The 23,366-nt window shown below is 37.7% G+C and overlaps 1 protein-coding gene across 3 annotated transcripts in view; it reads right to left on the bottom strand.

Annotated features, from left to right (window-relative positions):
* Positions 1-22,291, bottom strand: part of ZC3H13 (zinc finger CCCH-type containing 13) — a 47,900-nt gene extending 25,609 nt beyond the window's left edge. For 2 of the 3 annotated variants that reach the window (XM_033051195.1, XM_033051197.1), the window contains exons 1-7: positions 22,197-22,291; positions 16,250-16,375; positions 15,707-15,816; positions 10,182-10,293; positions 4,042-4,150; positions 1,720-1,859; positions 847-1,007 (exon numbers count right to left, since the gene is read on the bottom strand). In XM_033051195.1, coding sequence (XP_032907086.1) covers positions 847-1,007; positions 1,720-1,859; positions 4,042-4,150; positions 10,182-10,293; positions 15,707-15,816; positions 16,250-16,366 — 749 coding nt within the window. In that variant the 5' untranslated portion in view covers positions 16,367-16,375; positions 22,197-22,291. The remainder of the gene's footprint in view (positions 1-846; positions 1,008-1,719; positions 1,860-4,041; positions 4,151-10,181; positions 10,294-15,706; positions 15,817-16,249; positions 16,376-22,196) is intronic. The other variant, XM_033051196.1, reaches the window with a different exon arrangement.
* Between the last annotated feature and the right edge of the window lie 1,075 nt (positions 22,292-23,366).

The following is a 23,366-nucleotide window of genomic DNA, read 5'->3' as shown; positions in this document are numbered from 1 at the left end:
ATATGAAATAGTATGTATTTTCCACATAATTTATCACTAAGATAAATCCTATCAATTAGGTATCACTGCATATGTCAGTAGCATACCAGCATATGCTATATCATTCCTGTAGCAGAAACAATGTTGTTCTGCCCCTATTTTAAAGGGGATTTTAACAAACAGGTTACATAAGAGATTTTAGCAAACACAGATGTGTCTGGTTACACTGTTGCAGTAATTTCTTTCCTATCTAAAAGCTGCAAACAACAATTCAAAATGTCTTGTGGCCAGCAAGAACTTTACAAGCAGGTTTTGGAGATTGGTGGTACAGTACCCATCCAGTTAAAATCCCACGATTTTTACATATCTTAACCTTAGTTCTTCCCTGCCCCCCACATCCCTCACTTCTTTTCTTATCCTCTCCTGAATTCTGAGAAATTCCCTGCCTTGAAAGTCACACATAATATAATGAACGGTAATATGTAATACCAACAGAATGTACAGTTGGTCAAATTTTAAACACCAGTTTAGAGAGGTTGCTTCACAGGCTGCAGCATTTCAAACAAAACTGTTTTCCACTTTTCAATGGTTTATATTTTCTCATCACCTCACAAAGATTCTGGAGATTCAAAGAGAAAAGATCTGCTTGTAAACAATGAAAACAATCAACTGACGACTACATTCATATAGTATTTTCTACATAAGATGATTCACAATGCACTATTTAGAGATCTTCTCCTAAATTTATATAATCAAGGGCACTGAAAAGAAGGAAAATGGAAAAACATTATTTATGAAAACTCCAGTAATGAACGTAAATGTGGTTCTCTGTTCTCACTCTGTTATAAGATGCATCTATATACTGACCTCTGCTGCTCCAAAAGCGGTGAAGAGACACTAGATGTTTTCTTGTCTTTCTTACTAGCTGAAGATGATGATTTTGGACTAGATCTTCGTTTTGGAGATTTGCTAGACTTTCGTGGTGATGGCGATGGCGATAATTTAGACCTAACCACTTCTGGAGAAATCTTGAGGGAAAGAATATAATTAAACAATAAGATTTTGATGCTCAAAAGTGAAAGTGTATGCTGATATGTGTGTCAAATATGCAAATTCAACAAGTGAGAGAGAATGAGAACCATATACATCTCTACTTCAACCTCATCACATTGTTTGCAAAGAACACCATAAAAGGAAGACAACAGATACAGCGTGGAGCAAGAGAAGGTGATGCTCTCTGCAATACATTACAAAAACCATAACTTACAGTTTAAAATCAGTACGCTCACAACTAAAACTCACATTTGTCTGAAAGACATCCTTAGAGGATGTTTTTTTTTAATCTTGCCCAAAATTTTAGAGTTTCTAGCACCTACAGCTTTGTCTCAGTCACTCTACTCTGTTATTACAACGGAAGCTGGAAAATGAGATTGAGAAATGCTTTATGTTTTCTTTTACTTATCTTCACTGTTACACATATTACTAGTTTTGTATCACTAAAATACATTAAATCCTACTCATTTAATAGCTGACTGCACAGGGAAGAAAACTTGGTTACTGTGCTGGATCACTGATCAGATACTCACTTCTAGTACTAATTATACAGGTGTCAGTTATTCATTATCATGCAACACAATAGTGCATTTGTAGCCCAAAAACTTTGTCTTCTGGGAATCAATTAGAAGCCTCTGAAGTGGCTGACGACTTGTCTTTTTTATTTTACATTTACATAATACAAACCTCTTTTTTAATTACTATTTCTTCTCGTTTCTCCATGTTTTCCTGTTCCAATTTCATAAGTTCTCTCTGAATCTTTTGGCGCTTCATTTCCAAAGACAGCTCATGATCATAATCATAATTAACATCTCCATTATCAGAGTCTTTATTTGAAGAAAAAAAAAAAAGGGAAGTGGATTAGTAGATAATTTCTTATGAAAAATATAACAATAACATTAGCATACTAGATGCCAACCATAAATATTTCTATTACATTTAAGCACTGCGTGAATGGACCAAAATTCCAAAGAAGGAATGAATGCCAAATTTCTTCTCCAATTATGTGTGCAAATCTGAAGTAATTTCAGTTAGTTCCTGAAGTTGAACCTGAAGTTCAACTCTTAAACTTTATTAAAAAGAACACCTTAGCTTATTTCATGAACATTCATCTGAGGTAGTAAGGAAACACAGTAAACCACTTATTTATATTTAAATAACAAAAAGAATTAAAACTGTGTGTCTTCACAAGGAGCAAAAATATGTAGGAGCACTAATTAACTGAGGAACTCACATGAAGCAGATTCATACAGTGATACATGCTACTAAAGGGGTTTATTTAATACAGTATCTTACAAATCAATTTATACACTTAATTACATGTAAACATTGATTTCAAAATAAGATTTCTGTATGAGCCCTTTCATTGGACAAACATACACTTCAAGAGTTTACATCTGGTTTTACAGCATTATCACTGTTTGGTTTTCACATCAGAAAAAGTGCTATTTCTCTAACTTTTTCATTAAGTCATGGACAGTTAATATCTTAAGCTTCCAACCTGGCAACTGAAATCTTACTCAAAATTGAATTTACTCACTCTGTTTATATTAATTTTGTGTATGGCTATTAAGACTAATACTCAAAAAGCATTTTGAGAAAATATCTGTCAGAGAAAAGATGTCTTCATTAAAAAGTTATTAGCTTTCACCCCCTTCCTACATACAGGAGCTGTATAAAAAGTTTTGTAATAACTAAACTCAGCCTATAAATTGCCTTCATGTGTCATGAACGCATGGGAACAGTTCAGAAAAAGATGCTCTCCCTAACAGCATGGGTTCTTTCCCAGTCTATCCATCTACTTTTATAGCACCCAGCAGAAATTAACAGGCAGTAATTCTCCTTCATACATATACCGACAATAGACACTATTCTGAAAAAAAAGCTGAATTCTCAAGATGAAATTCTCATTAATTCATAAGACTTAAGACATTCATACCATATGTTTATATAGACTTTGTGGTTTCTATGTTCCAAACCTTTTTTTGAGTCAGGTTTTATTTCCATGTATACATGTCATAGATCAACTTTTCTTAAAAGTTTGTAAAAAAAAAGGTCTACAAAGGAGTGAATATATACAATGACTACTTTTCCACTCCACAATACATTCCATTTATTGTGGTTAAGACACAGCAAAACAGGACCCGCAACACTTTCAGCAAATGGTATTAAAAATCTCTGTAGTTATTGACATTTCCAAGGAGTTCCATCCTACAACATTGCAAATATATTAATTATATGTGAATTCCCTCAGATTGGATCAGAATTGCCATTTTTTTGCTTGCAATGTTGTAACTACTTCTGAAACACAGAAGCTTAGAAAACTACAGAAACACCACAGTTCAGCAGAAGCTCCTGTAACACCACAATCAGGTGAACTTGGACTCTAACAGAAGTGAAACTTAGAAGAAAATTGCCCACAGCAACAATGAAAACACCTAGAAAGTACAAAAAAACCTCCAAACCCCCGAACTCCCACCCACCAACTCATACAAAAGTGACTACAGAAGGTAACGCAAGACACTTAGCATTCTTCAAGTATTTTTAGAACATAAATATTTCACCTTCAACTGCCATTATTCTAATGGCGACCTTGTTAATGACAGTTTACACCACTACAAATTATGCAGCAAAAATGGCTGACTTTTGAATTCAAAGTTACACCTTCTTCTCAGACTGACAAGTTCCAAAATTACTTTAGATGTAACCTGGACTAATCTAGTGACTTTAATGTGAAAGATCCACCATGGAGTAGACTATACCTAAATTCTTTGTTGCCTGAATAGTCAAAAGAGGAAAATAAAAAGCCTGTGTTTTTACAGCTACTTTATTTAACCACTGTAGCAGTCTAACTCAGGTAACTTGTTAGCTCGCCTCAAAAAAAGTTAATGGCTACTGTATTCTAAGAAAGTATTCTGCTTAGAAATCAAATCTTGAAGCATTCCACTCGACACACAGACCAGAAATCTCACAGTTCTTTGAGGTGTCAGTTCAATACTTTATACGTACCTTCTCTATTTGTTTCCCAATCCCCATTTTCCTCTTCGCTTTCTGGTGTTCGCTCCTTTGTAATTTTGATATCCTCCTTTTCTCTATGCCTTCCTCGTGAAGACTCTTTCTATAAAGGGAAAAATGCCACATTAGAGTAAACAACTTTATTTTAAAAGAAGCCTGAAGAAGCAGGTGTATTTTACATGGTATTTTGGCTGGGGTTTTTTCATAGTACAAAAGCATTTTCCCCTTTAGCCTGTTAAAAAAATACCTTCCTAAACAAGCAGAGATTCCACAGGCTACATTTTCTAATGCAATTTCATATAATAAGAATGCAAATAGCAGATGAGGAAAAGAGAAGAAAGGATTCATAAAATAAGAAGGCTTAGAGACAGGGCAAGAGTCAAGCACACACCAGAGAATAATGTTTAAAATAGGTACCAAAAGAAGAGATTAAGTTCTAAAGACCAGAAGTTTAATGAACATTTAAACAGTGCAATTTTAACAGCTTGAGCAAGAATTCTCAGCCGTAAATAAGAACATTTATAAGCAAGGCAGATGAGCCTCAGAAGTGGAATCATTTAACTCTTCAGAGGATAAAGAATGTGGAGAGGGAGGAGACAGTAAAATAAATAAATAAACCCAGAGACCCTTGGCTGGCAGAAGGGGAAAAATTCTAAAGCAACACAATCGAATCAAGTTCCGTTAGCTTTGTGTTTGGCTTTCACTGTCTCCAAGACAAGTCTAACTAATGCAGTAGCACCCATTTCCCATGTGGCAGATGGTACTGTAAACACCTAAGAAAGCCAGAGTCATCCTTAGAAGAAAAAAGATAATTTCAAGTCAATTGATGCTGTGCTGCTCTTGTGCCCCCGCCTAAATTCCAGTATAAAGCCACATAGTTATGCCTCTGCATTTGCTGAAGAAAGATTCTCTAAATGATCTACCTGGACTCAAGTGGAATACAGGACAAAGTCTCTTCACTACTAGCAAAAGAAGAAAATTCAAGCTTAGAAATATCTCAGGTTAATTTATTAAACAGGAAACCAGAACAGCAAAGTCCATCCCATAGCCCTGTTGTTCTCACCTCACATAGTGCCCTCTTTTATTTTTCTGGGTATTCTTTCACGTTGGCATGTGGTAGAAACACCAAGAAAAGGAGATGCCTGAGAATTTCACTAGGTATTCCTTATTGAGACCTAGATCTTGATTTAATTTACAACTTTAACATCACCTTAGAAACACTTTATGGAAATAACATAAAATTGCAGACAGTTACTCAAAAATGAGTGAAATTCAACTATTCCTTTTTATTCAGTAACAATCATAAAAACTTATCTCTAGTTTAATGATGTAAATTTCTAAAATTACGCAGGTCATAATTAACTAAGTCACGTTGATTGCTGACATCCACTGCAGACAAGTCTACATCCACTAAATCATTGTCTCAACATGTACAAAAGGCATTCAGTCGAAGAGCCAGAATTCTACTATGCCCCAAAGCAAATTACTTTAAAAGATAATTACTCTGATGAGATCTAAAAATCTCTAAGTATAACAAGCCTTCTCTGCAACCATTCTTTTCTAAGACTATTCTTATTTTTCTAGCCCATCCTCCATGAAGGGTTCATCTGTTCCACCGAGCTGTATACTTCCGTTATATACTTCAACTAAGTCCCACAACATAAACTAATAAAACCATAATTTCTTAAATATTAGTTTAGAATAGAAACTACAATACTAGTTTCTATTAATACAACGCTACCTCTTACTAGCAAACTGATATAGCAACACTATGACAACCTCTCTGTGTTGATTTAAAAAAATCTCTCAAAGACAATTCATGAAATAACTTGTCATCAAAGAACATGCAGCAAGTCAATGCTTCAAGTCCAATTTAATAACCCGTGTTAAAAATACTACACAATCTGTATGTATCACGTCTACCTCCTCAAACTTACAAGCCAATATAAGCATCTTGAAAGAGCATGTGTTTTCTCCTTTCAGTGGAAGGATTCAGTAGTGACACAATCATATTTCTACAGAACAACTGAGAACAAAAACAGCTATCAAACTGAAATACTGAATATAGGGGAAGCATAGTATTTTACACTAATGTTGTTTAGTTGTCAAAGAAATAGATTTTGACAACATTGCATCTTGAAAAAAAAAAATAGCAGTTTAGAAATTGAGTATATTTTCCTGGGGCATGCAAATCAAGAGTTTAAGTTATGATGGTTTAGAACACACTTAGATTTTCTCACTGAAAAATCTTCAACATATTCCTTTTACTTTACTTGTTACATTGTAACATATTTGATTCCCACATACTATGGGAATTAAATACTTCCTTCATATCCTTACACACCTTTCTTCCTCTCCCTTAACAAGGCAAGAATAAAGTTAAGCTCCTAAAAGCCAATAGCATGTCTTTCACTTGTACTTGAAGAAGTTGTATATCAGACACTCTTGTTAAGTATTTCTCTGTAGACTCTGAAAAATGCCACTTACTAGATGAGAAACATTATGCTTTCATAATTATGTATTTATTTACTAAAAAAAATATTGCAGCTTGTCCTAAGAGGAAATGATTTAGTAGACTTTGTCTACGTTGTTTTCAGGTACATGCTCACAGCTAAACATAGGTGTTGGACAGACGTTTACAGTTTCATGCTGATGTTCAGGAGAGATGCCACACAAGAAAGGGAAAAATAGATGATGTTATGGCTGACTTCTGTGAGATTTTATTTAATTTAAAGTCTATAAAGTTGTTCTATGCCCCATGTGATCAGCACTCTACAGCACAAGAGTTGATGTTTACTTGAATAAATTTCCCACTACTGCCAGAAAAGCCTGGCCAAGTACAAAAGGACTCATCCAATCTGTAAAACATGCTTCTAGCCAAGAAGTGTTACTTTGTCAACACCGATGGAAAGAATAGAAGACTCATACAACCTACAATTCCTGCATTGCAGAAATCTCGGTTTCAACCTTTTCAGGTTGCACAGGTACATGCAGCAGCAAAATAAACTCATTCCAAAGCACAGATTCCTATTTCCAGTGGAAATAGTAAAAAACTACAGTGACAAAACCCACAGATACGAAACAAGTGATACACATTCCTTACAAAAACCTTCCAAAATGTACATTATGTTCCTCCCACTGTTTCTCCCAAATCATACACACCTTCCAGGTTAAGACTTTAGATAAGACTTCATACACACCAATAACTGTCTTCTCATAAAACAGTGAAAAATTAAAAATAAGAACTTCCAACTGAATACAGTGACAGCAGGAACCTAATCCAATTATTTGTATAATAATTCATTCACTAACGTACAGTGCTGAAGTAATTCCAAACACAAATCCAAGAAACACAAAAACAATTGAGTTCAATGTAGGTGTCCACATAACACAGCATATTGTCTCTGCAAATAATAGCACAAAGTATGAAGAAATAAAAAGGGATATGTCTATAAACTGCCCATATAGGAAGTTTCTTCCTGAACACATATGGATTATACTAGTTATGTCTTCGAAGAAAAGAAAAATCTCTTCTGAAAAGATTTTATACTAGTTATACTGTCTTAGCTTCTTGTGGAACCTATTCAGCTTTGTGTGTCTATTTTCTGGCAACCAGGCAGAATTGTTATATATAATGTAAATAGCATTTCCCCTTGTCATTTTGAAATTTGCCACTCTTTCTACTTGGATAAAGTATGAATATGGCGCATCTAACATTCTCTCAAACATACGTTATATGCATTCGTCCCATGTCCTTTCTTCTCTCCAGTTTATTTCTCACCTCTTTGCCCACTTCAAGAAGACCTTTGACTGTATTTTCTTGCATACAGGTAATGACAATCAAACAGCATTTCAAATATAACTGGACCATGAATTTCTACAGCATATTATTGATCATTTTCTATTCCATTTTTATATACCTGAATGTTTACTCCTACAACTGTGACTTCACTTTGAACACATGGTTTCATTGAGCTGTCCACAACAACTTATTTTTCTACTGCATGGTTTCATTTACTTTAAAAAAATTCATTCATTTTTTGCTTTAAATACTTTCTTCATTGTGCATTACTTTGCTCTTGCCAACACAAAGTTTCATCTGCCATTGTACTGCCAAAAACTAATCTTTCCCCACCTCTGTAGCATTCCTCAGACTTCAGTAATCTTAAGTACTGTTTTCAAACCTTCTTCAAAGTTTGACATTTGGGATGTTGTCATTTTTTCTACATTCTTTAAAGTTATAGTTCTTTAAATGAATTACAATAGCATTCTGTGTAATTCAATTTCAAAATAATCTAAAATTTTCCCCTTAGCTAGCTTCTAAACCTAAAATACTACACCTGCTATTCTTTGACTATGTCTATGTATGCCTCAAAAGCCTTGGTTCACAACAGGTTTGACCAATGTCAGGCAGTTCTCTCTTAACCATTACTTTCAGTCAAAGTTTGTCTAGGAGTCTGGCGAAGCACAGATTTTGTCTGCAGGAATGTTTCTGATTGGTCTCTCCTTTTTTTAATTTTTAACCAAAATTATGAAACTTCTTATGGAACAAGCTACCTTTCTTTATTTCAAAGTCTTCTTATCAAGCTCTGCTGTTACCCCAAAAGCTTTAAATAAAATATGGAAACATCACATATTAGATCTCCACCATAACAGCAGCTCTACCGATGGAGCAAGATCTTTCTTAGCAGTTCAGCCACCTTGAGTCTTCTGTCCTTTTAGATATCCTGGTTCTTTGCAAAGCAACTCTTGACGACTGTCCCTCTTCATCTATATGTTCCAGATTATTTTCTTTGATATCCTGTATTTTCAGAGTTGCCTCCATGGAACTAAAAAGTTCAGTTGTTTCCTCAATCTTCCAATTTATGAGATTGAAGCAGAGCATTTTTTACTCTGCTGTGTTCTTAATCTAGAAATAATTCTTTGATACTTTAACACTAATTCTCCAATTCCTTTAGATTCTTGCTTCCAGTTCACTTTCACCTGGGTTTTAGTTGTTTAAGAGTATTTTATTATTACAATAAGAGAACACTATAAAAAGCAAAGTGAACTAACCAAAAGAAAGAATTACATCAAAATTAGAGTTGCACCAGGACAGAAGTTACAGTAAATTTTTAATGACGGTTGGAAAAAAATTTTCCCACCAACCATGTACTCAATAACTGAACAGTTTATTCAAACTATTAGAAAATAAAAGAAACACATTTCAGTAAAAAGACTGAGAGTTTACACAAATTAACAGCAACTGAAAACATGATTGGAAGGTAAGCCATTCTGTTAAATTTAATGATAGCAGCTGTTGATGATTTATTTACAGCTGACATAAAAAATTCATTTTACACAGCAAGTAGGAACAAACCAAGAGGAAATGATAGAACATTGTTAAATACCTGCAGAAGCAAAATTGATTTTTTATAAATAAAGCCTTTGAAAAATTATTCACGTGAAGATGGTCTTAAATATGGTGCAGGAACAGAGTGGTACTATTGCTACACAGGTACAGGTCACACTACAAACTTTCTCCCTATTTGTTTGTAACAGCAGAAATGGGTAACACAATTTTTAAATAATTAAATTTTGATATTTGAGGGCCTTAGGGTTGAAAAAGATGTTTACAAAATAAGAACAATAATGAATTTTTTGCAAAATCCATAAAGTGAGCAGTTGGGGTGCCTGATGGGTATGTGAGGAGGAAGGCAAAATGAACCAGCACAGCAGTAACTGCATGGTTTCATCAAAAGCAAATTTGGGGTGAACAACTTAAGTCAGGATGCATGTATGCAAGGGATATGAGTAAGTGTTGGGGGAAAATTAGTGGATGACTGAAAAAATGGTTTATATACTTTCTTGGTAATAATCAAAGAGTGGGCACTGTTATTAAATACCAGTATTTATAACACATTTTAGGTTTGTGGGATTCATAAAATCTTCGGGAACCAAAAGACCAGAAAGCACTACAAAATTGCAAAACAGTACAATTGCTAAGACACATCATAACAAAAAATGTGATATGCTATGTACAAAATCATCAGTTCCTTAAAACATTTTCAATATTACAAGTCACAATAATAAAGTTTCTAGGACACAATGCTCAATTGCTACTGATTCTGGAGTTCTGCAAACTCCACTCTTACCCTAACAGGAGAGGATGATTCCTCTGTACTTCGTTTCTGTGGCTCTGCCTCAACATCTTGACGTTTGTTCTTCATTCTTTCCCGAAGATCTCCAGTGGGTCTTTCTGGTGACCTGTGTAATACAGAAATATAATATAACCAGCTCTTTGGGACTATTTTTAAAGGAATACTATCTGTCTTTTAATTATTATTTTATTAGTATATCCAGAAAAATCTAAACCTACCACCCAGAGGAAAGGTGGATGAGTAAGAAATATTAAATTCTAAAGGGCTTAGGCATTACAAAAACCCCAATGTTTTCAGAAAGCCAAGAAAGACTTGACTCTAAGAAAAAAAATTACTTCTGCGTGTGTTTGGCATGACTCAGTTACTACTCTACGTCAGTTTCAGGTGATCCCATCCAGAATAAATAACCTTTTTCTGACCATCATGCAAATGTGTTTCACAATCACTCCTACCAAATATTTCAAGATTTAGCCTTCTCCATAATCTAAGATGCATCAATTTTCACATATATTACATAAATATAAGTGTCTCTTTCTATATATTACATATATATGTTTAAAACCACAATTAATGCAGAATCAAACTACTATAGAGTAGCAATGACAGTCACAGAGAAGCACAACTCTGAATGTAAAGTCTGCAAGCAGAAATAACATAACCTAGGCACCATCCTCCCATGGTCTAGGTGAGGCTGTCACACAGGAAAACACTGCTGCAAGACCATGAACCAGAAATTAATTCTTGGAGGCATTTTCCATCTTGCATTAATATAATTATTTCATTACCTAATTACAAAATACTGGATGAACTCTACTAGTCATGCACCTTTACGATATAGTTTCTGCAAAAGATATTACTGTGATGTGGAATGAGAGGAGGAACATCCTACATTACTATAATTTTGCCACCTCTTAGTTTGGATTAATTACTTCATTCACCCCTCAAGGGTGAACAATCACTGCCTCAGTGGGGCACTGGCACAGATTGCCCAGAGAGCTGTGGATGCCCCATCCCTGGCAGTGTTCCAGGCCAGGTTGGATGGGGCTCTGAGTCACCTGGTGTAGTGAAAGGTGTCCCTGCCCATAGCAGGGGGGTTGAACCTGACGATCTTTAAGGTCCCTTCCAATCCAAATTATTCTGTGATTCTATGATTCAAACAAATTCCTAAGCTAAGGGAATGTAGGAGCTGTTTCAGATGATTTTTCAGTTCAAGCAAACAAATTTTCTCTTCATATACATTTGGCTTGATACTGAGTTTAGTAGTTCCATGATGGCTGTTAGCTATAGACTTTTCTGTGAAATGACTGTATGTAAGTACTACATCTGTGCCTATCAGTTGACATTAAAGAATCATAAAGAGATACTGATGTATATGCAATATATGAAAAATGAAATTGGCATTTATTTTTTTTTCAGACTGAAACAGCTTCCATTGAGAAAGTAATTTCTCCCACTCTTCCTGTCACATTATATATAAAGGGTAAGACTGTCTTTCACAGTCAATGCATACAAAACTTTAATTTAATACCACTTAATTTTCAATCTCCATGTATTTGAAAAAGCAATTTTTTTCCATTTCGTCCCCTGCACTGTTTCCTGTATTTAATTCTTTAAGCTGTATCATAGGGTTAAATGTATGAGGACCTACAGAGACAAACACCAGTGACTGCTCTCATTTTTAATGCACTTAATTCTCCATGAAATTATAAGTACATGTCAATCTAGACCAGAGGAAATGTACAGAAGAGTAGAGCTCTGCTTTTTTCATCAGTAAGGATCAAATAATAGCTGGCATACAAACATAAATAAGTTATCTTCTTTGCACGCATGACTATATGATCTTTAAAGTGTCTGGATTTAGTAAAGGTTATGATTCAAAGTATTTTTCCCTTCCCCGTATTAAAAGGGTAATTCTTTGCATTACCAAAACTCTTGGAAGCATTCCAACCATCAGCTAACCTCAACAAATAAACTGTCTTTTAGCATTAAGGTGCAATTCAACACCTTAATTTTTAATAATATTTAAGCTACAAATACAAAGGATTTGGATTCGTGAAACTGAAAATTAAGTTAAAAGGCAAAAAGATTATCAATAATGTATTTTTAATGTTGTTCCTCGAGAGCAATACTTTCAGGAAAAAAATCCCAGTAGCTGAAGAAAGCAAGAGAACTTGCACTGAATGCAGCTCATGTATGTACCTTATAGAGCGACACCTGATATTTTAATTTTTTTTTAAGTTATAGGCTGGAGTAAAAAACCAAAATATCCAAGGCATTTTTCCCTCAATTAATACATTTTTCCTTTCCTCCATGCTGAAAAAGGTATTTTGCTAAAGCATTACTCAAATCTACTTAAATATTATAAAAGTTATTAAAAAAACCACAGAAATTTAAAAGGTACACATTCAGGGTTGGGGTTTGTTGGTCAATTTTTTGTTTGGTTTTGCTGTTACTGGGTCAGTTTTTTTCAGGTTTAGGAGAACACCAAAGCAAAGTCATGGTAATCACCCTACCTCTCCTTCCCCAAAGACATCATAACCCTCCTAAAACTCTAACAAAATAAGACTGACAATTAGTCAGATTTTAAGAAATAATTACTCAGGAAACCATGACTGTTTGCAGATGCTTTGGCTAAATGCACAGAAAAACAAGCTGGTCTACTAGCTGATTTTTCTTTTAAGTGTACCACAGTTTCATTTCGCCATAACTTTCCGCCAGCCCATACCAAAAGGGATTTTTGGTTATTCCAGATCATGCTCACTGTTGATCTTCAACAGATCATGACAATTTACCTCTGCAGTTTAAGATGATGTGGCTAGACTGCAACTGCCAGAACCTTTCACACAAAAGGCATCACGCAATTTCTTTTTTAATATTTTGAGCTGGGCTCATCTTTTAAATAAGGTCTAAAATGCAGAATTTCCTCCTTTCAAATTCTAAGGTAGTTAAGTGATTTTAAACAGCATTACTTTCTGCAACAGTTCAGTTCTCCATGTTCAACAGCATTTAGGAAATCCACATTCATAACAGTGCCTTCATTTGCTCCTGTACGTCTTACAGTGTCAGGAACAAGTATCCAACAACAGGCACACCTTGCAACACGCCTACCTGAGGATATCTCTGTGTACCTGTGTGAGAGCACATGTATGCACAGAGGCAGATGACCAACATTTGTGTATTATGTACACATTGTAACTGCTCAAGAAACACTCTCCCGTTTTCCAGTTTCCCATACTACAATGTTTGAAACTTGGAAAATCCATACATTCTTTCTTAACATGACTGTTGACTTGGTTTGGTTTTTAAATGCAGTGTGATAATCCCAAATGCAGAAGATCAGTCAGACTAAGAAAAGGGCCCAGTAACGGCACAGATTCTGACAATTGCATGAAGGAGCCAGACAGGAAGATGCCAAGCAGCTAAACAATAATCTGCAAGTGCAGAAACAGCAAAATTCCTCATGGGAGAGCATGTTTACAGACAGCTCGTAGTTAGCTTCTCCTTAATTCTGATGTTGGGAAGCCTGGTAGGTCTAATACTGAATTCTTAATGCTATCATCAGCTAGGCTTCATGTAAAAACAGGTCAGGTTTTATTTTTATAGCAAGGTGCAAATTCACGCTGTGAGAGGCAGCATAAAATGGAACAATCTTTTTCACATTTTAGAGTCAAGTTTTCCTACTGTCTGGTGGTGTTTTGAACTATTGGAGGCATTATGGTCAGATAAAACCATTAACAACATGATTTACTGAAGACAGGTATGGAACTTGAGGCAGAAGGTGTGCAGAAAGAAAGGCAGCAAGACACGCTCTGTCCTACCCAACTCCTCACAAAGCAGATGAGACTTCCTTGGCAGGCATGGCTGAACATGTGCAGACACACTGCCATTTTGTTATCTCAGATACTTGAAAAAGAGTATTGCTTTAACTGAACTGATCTGAAAGCAGCATTAGTTTGGCTTGCCTGAAGCTAATAAAATTGCATTTGAAGTGCTGGGATAACATTTGTGAAAATCTCTCTAATGTTAAATGGCATGAAAATGCCAACATTTTATTATGTACATACTATGTACCAGCTTTTTCTATGCCTGGCCAAGAGCTATTAGTGGAAACTTTTGAAGACAGGCACAGTTCTTTCATTTATCTGTTTTGAGGGGTGTGTGGGGGTGGTAGGCTTCCTCCCCCTTTTTACTTTTAAGAACACCTTTATTAAATGCTGAATGTGCCAAGCAAATAAGCAGAAAAATTTGTCCTTTGACTTTTCATATAGTCCTAGTAAAAAAGTTAGCAACAAGGAGGAAATCAACATTTTTCTTAAATGTCAAGTGGTGACAGTGAAGCAGAAACACAGCTTTAATCATTAAAAGAAATGTCACTTTTCTTCAAATGACCAAGCAGAACTACGCACTGAGTGTTCCAAACACTGAAAGCAAGGAGAAAGTGACATTATAACAGTTTTAAAATTCAATCCTTAACAGTAAATCACTTACTCTATTCATTTAGAACATTCAGTGCAGAACAGAGTAAAATCTTTCACACACCAAAAGAAACATTAAACTCAGTGATGTATTTTGTATCCCAGCTGCTACCACCTTAGAAGCAATGGAAGATCAAACAAGCAAAATCAGGATCATTCCAAGAGCATGCCACAAGAATAGGAAAAAGGACCAGACACAGAACCCTAACCTCACACCAACCTTCCTGCTGCTTTATTCTTTGATGCTTCAGTATGCCCAGTCATAATCTATAGGTAATACTGGCATCATGAAGGACAGATGGTTGTAAATTGTGAAGCCTTCACAGAAAGGGACACTATGCTAAAACCATAACATCTTTCTGTCCTTTATACCAAGAATACTACAAGCTTACTGCCATACTTGGTTTCAGTTAAGTTAGGTGTTAGGTCACACGAAGGACAGTTGAAAAAAAAAATAAATTTTACTAACATATAGAAACATATAATAAAAAATATTCTATTTTGAAAAAATGAGGTAATTTTTGCATCTCCACCTATAGTATAGGACATTTTTTCTATCTCTGACAATGTCACAAAGTCATGTTCTGACGAGAAGTGTTTTCTCACAACAGGAGAGAAAGAATAGACATTCATCACACAACATAGCAAAGGCAGAAGGGCTGTGAGTGTGAGCACTGCTGTAAGTAATTGCAAACCAGCATTTCAGCACAGGACAGAAAAGTATACCAGAAAGCTGCAGTGACACTATGCCAAAACAAGAAACGTACTAAGGTACTTGAACTTCCCATTTCAAGTAACATATAGTTAATCTGCATCCAGTCGACTCTACTCATTTTTTTAAAGCTGTATACACACAAAAATCCTGCACATTGCCAAAGTAATTGTTTTAAGCAGCTTCATAAGGCAATTGGTTATTATACAACATACAATTAGGCACACCACAGCATTTCACTTTAAAAACAAAAAACAACAAAACAAAAGACAGAGTTGCAAAAGCTATTTTCCTACAGCATGTGAAGAATTCAAAGTGAGTTCTTGATTTACCTTCTATAACTGCTGCTATAGCCTTTACCTCGTGGTGAAGGGCCATGTACGAATCTACATGTGTTCCCATAGAGGCAGTTGCCAGTCTTCAGCCAGTTACGGCACTGTGTCTAAGAGACAGACATTACTGGGTGAATTTCACACTCCTTTCTGGAAATACCATTGGTGTGAGTGTGGCAGAACAAACAAATGACTCCACATTAAGTCCCATTTATCTGTAATTTCTGTCCACCAGTAATATAATCGATTAAAAAAAATAATCAACAAAGAGCATCAGGTCTGGCAGAGAAAAATTTAGGTTGGTGGAAATATTATTAATATGCATAGTACTACTGCTCCATCCAGAAGCTGGCACAACACACGGTATTTGAAAATTCTAGTATTAGCATGTTGAACATCTATGCGTTAAGGAGTTCTTTTCACCTTTACTTAACCTCAACAACATCTGAGCATTTGGTGCTTGTGAACTACTCTTTCCCACATAAATCCTGGAAAAGAAGATGCTGGGGTGGGGAGGAAAAGAAGAATGCTTTTACAACTCACCTCTGCAGTACTTCCAGTGCTGGGTCCAAGCCTTTCAAATACACTGGGTCTTCGGGATGTGCTATCGGATATGGTCTTGGTATTTTCTACTGTGACCTTCCTTCTAATTTTTGACATTTTGTACTACTTCAACCAAAAAAAAAAGCAAAACTGTAAAATCCTTCAGTTTGGGGCTATTGACACTGAACTCACATGAATAAAATAGTATGAGATACGTTGCAAGAGTTGCTGCAGAGGTGATGAAGAAAGAAAAAGAAGTCATAAATGAGTGAAATGTATCTAATAACACAGAATGCTTCTGACTTGAACTAGTCAGCTGAACACCAGTAATGATAATTTTTCATTTTGTTTCATGACCTGCTTTGGATTCTTCAGCTTCCCCTTGGGAAAGATCATATGACATGTTATTCATTTAGGCAGCAAACACCACACAGGACAGATGCTTTCTTTCATCATGTATTTTTGATGCACAAACTCAAGTGACTTAAAGGGAGCAGAACCTTTAATGTTATTTCACCAACCTCTCAGAAACCAGTTGCAACCACTAAAATTGCCTCCCACTTTTGAAACAAATTTCAAAAAAATGAGAGCTTGATCTTTTTTTCCCCTTGCTGTGTATGACAACCTACTGAAAACCATCTTGCTAGAATCCACAGGCTGTGTTTGTTAGTGGTCTGATTTCTACAACTATTTGGAATTACATGAGTTTAGGAGGAAAAAAAACCCAAAAAATTCCACAATGATGATGCACCTCCTAAGCTGCTCAAAAAGTAGTTCCTTCTCATTAAGAAAAACAGATTTTATAGGAAATAGAGCATAACTTTGATAAACAAGAAGCCACAATTTATCTTACCTGAGAAAGGAAGGAGTTATAGGAAATAAAAAAATATATTTAAAGAAAAAAACCCCATATATTTAGCACTACAGACAGATTGTACAAAAAGGGGAAAATGGGTGTCAAAAACTATTGTCCATTCTTTACATTCTAATTGATCTACACAAAAATAAAATCAATTTGGGAACATCTGCCAGGTGCTCGACGATTTATATATACAGCTCAAAAACCACCTGTTTTTTGTACTGCAGTGTGCCATCAACCTCATTAATCAGAAGATCATGATGAGCCAAACACTAATCTCCTACCCTTCTGCTGCTGTCTCTTCTGCTCCTAAGCATGTCACCGCATTTAGAACACACACACAACCTATCTCACACACAAAAAGGTTACAAATTACAAAGTTCATCCATAAAGTCAGAATAATACAAATTTAAACTAACATCCAACCAGAGAGGATTAATACATTTTCACCATTTGATCAGTAATATGTTCTCACAGTATCCATATGGTAAGGTTACATTTCACAGAAACAAAATATTGTAATGTTTAGACGTGGACACTTCATTATCTGAACCCTACAGTTATTTCCAGGACAGGAGTTCCTAGGAGTCTGACACCTGTGCATTTTCTACAAACAAAATGCTGTGCTGAAGCTCCTGTGAAGGACTTTAGCTCCTTTATAAACAATGGAAGAAAGAAAGCTTACACTGTGTATTTGAGATTTCTCAGTAGACCTCTGCTCTACTGACTCCTTCTCCAAGCCTCTGATTATCTGAAGAATTTTGTCTCGTAAATAAGGTTCAGATAATCAAGACATTAACCAAGATGTTCAGGGAGGGTAGAAGTTAACCATATGGTGTATACCAAACATTAAAAACAATGGTTAACATCAATTAGTGGAAGCAGACAGTCAAACAGTAGAATTTCCAGTAGTATGAAATTATTTGGGTTAGTGAGAACTGTGGAGAATAGAGATTTCCAGAAAGACCTAATTGAGTTAAGAGAATTGAGTAATACAACAGCAGATGAAATGCAAATAAATATAATGCAATGCACACAAGGAGAAATGATTTTGTTTAAATATTTGATGAAACCAAATTAGTCCAGTCTTCTGAGAAAAATAATTAGGAGTCATTGTGGACAGCTCAATGTGCAGCAATAGTTAAAAAGTCTGACAGGATAAACCATTAAAGTTAGAAAGCAAAACAATACCACATCTCACCTAGCTGAGCACCCTTCCATTTCAGGATTCTCACAGAATTTCAGAAAAAAAAAAACAACTAAATTTCTACAGTTTCCCACAGTCACACCCTTTCAATAGAAGATATAAAAACCAACTGACACATGCAGAAGCATTTTTAATAAGACAATCGTATAACAAATGCCTAATTTGGATTAAATATTTACAGCTAAAAGAGCCGTATCTGAAATAAAAAGGGTTAGATAAACAACACCGGCAATGGCAGAGGGAGAGGGTTCAACACATGAAGGACAGATGAATCTATCTAATAGGCGAGTACAGTACACACTGACACCGTAGCAGCATACAGAAAAATCACGTTCATTTTGCCTCAATTCCAATGTACTTTTATTTTCAAAGAAACAGAGGCAAAACTTTTGTTTAAAATGTTAATTTTTTACACAGCATTTAGTACCTTTTTGGAATTAACTTGTATAGAAGTTATGATGATGACTAGCTTAAAAGCATAGTTATAAACACAGAGTGGATGAAGGGGGTAACATCATCATAACTGAACACATAACTTAATTCCAACCGCCTTTTCCCCTGCATTTTGGCATAAGGAAATTAAGAATACCATTCAACCCTGAATTTTCTAAGGTTTGTAAAACCCCCTATTTAAAAAAGCCAAAACAACAACTTAAAATGAGAAACAAAAACCTGCGCTATTTCAGGTAGCAATCTGTCAGCTCTATCCTCACAGTCTGGCCCATATGCACCAGTTTACAATTGAGAACAGATCCTTTATTAACAGAAGAGATATTTCATGACAGATTACTCTAAGGAAACAAACCCAGCATGCTGTGAGTGCACAGCTTATTACTTTCTGCAGGCACATATAATCACATGAGGGCCTCGCTCATGTTACAAGAATTGCAAGACATTCCACTGCTAAGTGAGTATAGATGTTAGCACAGGTTGCAGAATTAAGAGTCCAGACACATTATTCTGAGGCACACAGAACAATTTCACTTTGTCAAACATTGCATTTGAGAGACTGTGTTTGCAAATACAGTCAGTCCCTCGAGGATCAAGCGAGTTGGAAAAATAAAGAGACTATTAAAACAGCACTGAAAATCTCAGATGGATAATGGACAGGTTTTGTGTTTCTAAGAAGGTTCCTCGCTCACAAAAAAGTACTGAAAGGGGAAAAAATTACATGCTTTATTTCCAAATTTCTCAGACTGCACATTAACGGACAACCAAGAACAACTTAAATGGAATATTCCATAAAGATTCCCCTTCTCAAACACTTTCACCTTCTGCTGTTTTACCACTGATGATCACGGTCCTGCTATCAATCCTATGCTGATGGTCAGTGGGACATCTGACTTTCCATCAGATGCCTGTGCCTCTGAATTACCATCTCCTTATTAAACACTACTGTGGGATTAGAGAGCCGTGAGTACCAGTGTGGACAAAGCCTTAAGCACTCTCTACATTTCAAATAATTACTACCAGGATTTAAAAAAAAAAAAAAATTAAAATTTCTAAGTACAATATTATGTACTTCACTTTTTCAGGTACACGACATTGAATTCGTGACTGTACTGAGGGGCACTGAGCTTTCTGCTACTTCTGAAACAGAATGAAGTTTCTGAAACTAAGCAAAGTTAACTTTATCTTTCTAAAATAAATTCAATACCTAATATTTTACCCATAAATTATGACTTTTCCATGCATAAATAAGATCCACAGCAACCTTTACAATAAATTAGAAATATTATAACGCTAGGATAACTCATTCACTGATGCATCTATGTTATTCTTTAAATGAAGTAACTTTCCCAGGGTGAGAGACAATCTGTTAATGACATTGATTACACTACCAGTTGAAGGAGAACATATCACAGAGTGTTATTTACACGAATCATCTAAAATGTGACAGACTTGAGAGGAGTGCACCTAGTGATCACTGACCAATGAACTGAAATCAATGAGGCATGATATGACTGACACAGCATTCACTGAAATTCTGTATTTTTTATTGCCAGAATACTTATGTTTCGGTGTCAAGCACTCTTAACTCTTTTTCTTCAAAATCAGTGTGATACTACATAAGTCATAATAAAGAGGTATCTGGAACACCTGGTTTTCTGTTAGAAAAACCTAATCCAGCCCCCTAAAAAAATGAATCCTGAAGGATTCTACAGGAAAACTTGAAACTGAGATGTAACAGAACAAAAGCAAAGGTCAAAACCAAGAAAACATTTAAGGAGATAAAAATCTCTTTAGGAAGTCCAAGACATCACTCATGAGCATGCCAATGTCTGCACATGCACGCCACACACAAGCTAAGCATAACGTCACTTCAGAAAATCCTACCTGTGAAGAGATAAATAATATGCCATTTCAAATAACAAGCGAAATTACTTCAAAGTCCTACAGAAGTTCAGATACAAACTCATTATTAACACTCCTTGATAAACTAAATATGTGTTGAAAACTAAATAACAGGTTTCCCTGCACTTTTTAAAATGAAGATCTTTTACCTGAAAACATTTCAGGTCCTGTTACAATGTTAACACTTCCATGCCACATCACACATAAAACAGCGATATTTGAAGAAGCTCCATGGGTTTACTACCTAAAAATATTACTAGAAATCATAAAATGCATTCATAATGAACCTTGCAAAAGAGTAGTCAAATACACAGCCTAACACAAAACTAGAAATTAATCCAAATTTAAAAACTCCTTGTTGGTAACCCATCACCATAATAACTTGAACCAATCTCTCTAATTTCACTTATGGTATTTCTCCATTAGTAGAAATAAGCAACTGCTAATTATGTTTGCACAAGTACAAAATCATGGTTAGTTTTCTACAGGTGAATAAAAACACCAGGCCCAGTACGCTATCAGGAAGTATAGAGTATTCCATGCCTTGTCTAACAAAGTCTTCATACTCAAAGAAGATTTTCCCCAGACTAAGGGATAGTCTGTGCAGACTGGCGTGGGCAGGTCCAAGTCCACTCTGCCTTAGTATCCAGCCTGCTGGATACACGTTACCTCTAATCTGTGAGCTGGATCAGCACATTAGCGCGCTGTCACTCTCAGCAAACACGCTGGGAAGCAGGGGGTATTATCTGGAGCACAGCCACATAAAGCCACACTTCTTTAGTTTTCAGGGACATTGGCTGAATCTGCCCACTCCCATCTGCACAGAGGAACCGTGAGTGTTTCACCAGCAGCCCAAGATCATCCAAAGCGCTGGTTGCTAACCCACAGACACCTGATCTTCAAACAGTCTTGCAGAAGGTAGACAAGAAATCAACAGTGGAGTGAGAATCCATCGAGAAGTCAAAGGCGAGGCCCTAAGCAGACCACCCGTAACACCCTAGGCCAACCTACCCTACAAGTTCTGGAAGGGATGGGAGTGACCTGTAGCTGCTACCTGAAGGAATGGTGGTGAGTGAATGCATACAAGCGAAATTAGCAGTCCCTCTTGAGCACATAAGGCAGAAACTATTTCACTACCAGAAAGTGTGAGAAGAGCACTACTGAAGTGGGAGAAAAAAACCCAAACAAAACCAAAATCCAACCCAAAAAAATCCCCACGAGCAGGGAATATCCGCGTACACGGGAAGCAGACTCCAGCACGACCACCGACTGTGGGAACGGGCACACGGTGGGAAGGCGCCTCCGGGCGCTCCCCCCAGCCCTCCCCTCCCCGGGGAGCCCCCCGTGCGCACCAAGCTGGCCGGGAGCGCGGCCCTTCCCCGCCGCTGCGCCCCGCAGGCCGAGTGCGCCCGAGGCCCGGCGGCAGCGGGCCAGGACCGGCGCCGGGCGGGGGGAAGGGAACGCGGCGGCCCGCCCCGCCTTCTCCGGCCCACCCTCCGCGCCCGCCGCCGCCCCGCCGCACTCACCTGCTCCTTGCGCTGGCGCGCCGCTCCCCGCCGCCTCCTCCGCCGCCGCCCGGGGCGGAGAGGGTGGGAGGGGGCGAGGGGGGGGGTCCGTCCTCCCGGGCCTGAGCGCGGAGCGGCGCGGGCAGGAGGGGGAGGAGCGCGCGGAGCGGCGCGCGCCCCCGCGGACCCGCCGCTCCCGCCCCGCGCGCCGGGACAGCCGTCGTGGGAGCGCCGCCGCCGCCACCGCCTCCGCGCGCCCTTCCCGGCGGCCCTCGCGCCGCCCGCGCCGCCGCCGCTGATGACGACGATGACGGCGGCGGTGACGTCGCAGCTGGGAGGGCGGTGGCGGGAAGGGCGGAAGCGGCAGCGCCGCCATCTTGGGGAGGGCGGGGTAGGCGCCCGGCTCCGCCTCCCGGGAGTGGCAATGGGGCAGGCGGAGGCTCTGGACCAGGAATTCTGTGGGGAGTGGGTGGCGGAGCTGAGGGTGTTTAACCTGGAGGGGGCTCGGGGATGACCTTCTCGCTCTCTTACAACTACCTGAAAAGAGATTTAGCTAGGTGCGGCCGGTCTCTTCTCCCTGGCAGCAAGTGACAGGACGAGAAGACCTAGTATTAATCTGCACCAATGGGGGTTCAAGTTGAACATTAGGAAGAAATTCTTCACAGAAAGGATGATTATAGATTGGAATGGATGCCCAGGGAAGTGGTGGAATCCCTGTAGCTGGAGGTGTTTAAGGAAATACTGTACATGACACTCAGTGCCCTGGTCTAATTAACAGGGTGGTGTTGGAGCGTAGCTTGGACTCAGTGATCTCAGAGGTCTTGTCCAACTTCAATGAATCCGTGTTTCTGTGATCTTCAACTTGACAAGAGTGCTTAGAGCCCCATCCAACCCACCCATAAATGTTTCCACGGATGGGAATGAATAAATGTTTCCAGGGATGGGGCATCCACTGCCTCTCTGGGCAGCCTGTGCCACACCACCGTTATTGTAAAGTAACCTTCTTTCTTAACCTTAACCTGCCCAGTTTTGGTCTAAAACCATTGCCCCTTCTCCTGTCACCTTACAAACGTCTCACAGAGTCTTCAGGCCAGTGCTGTGCTGCAACAACCCCTTGGCTGCAGGGTGAATGTTTGGCTAATTGTCGTGGAGCAGCCTCTGGGCAGCTGCCACGTGGTGGTTTGGCCACTT

Source organism: Catharus ustulatus, chromosome 2, assembly GCF_009819885.2.
Source record: "Catharus ustulatus isolate bCatUst1 chromosome 2, bCatUst1.pri.v2, whole genome shotgun sequence".
Classification (NCBI taxonomy): Eukaryota; Metazoa; Chordata; class Aves; order Passeriformes; family Turdidae; genus Catharus; species Catharus ustulatus.
Note: the sequence above shows the minus strand (reverse complement) of the source record. Positions and strands in the feature narration are given on the sequence as shown.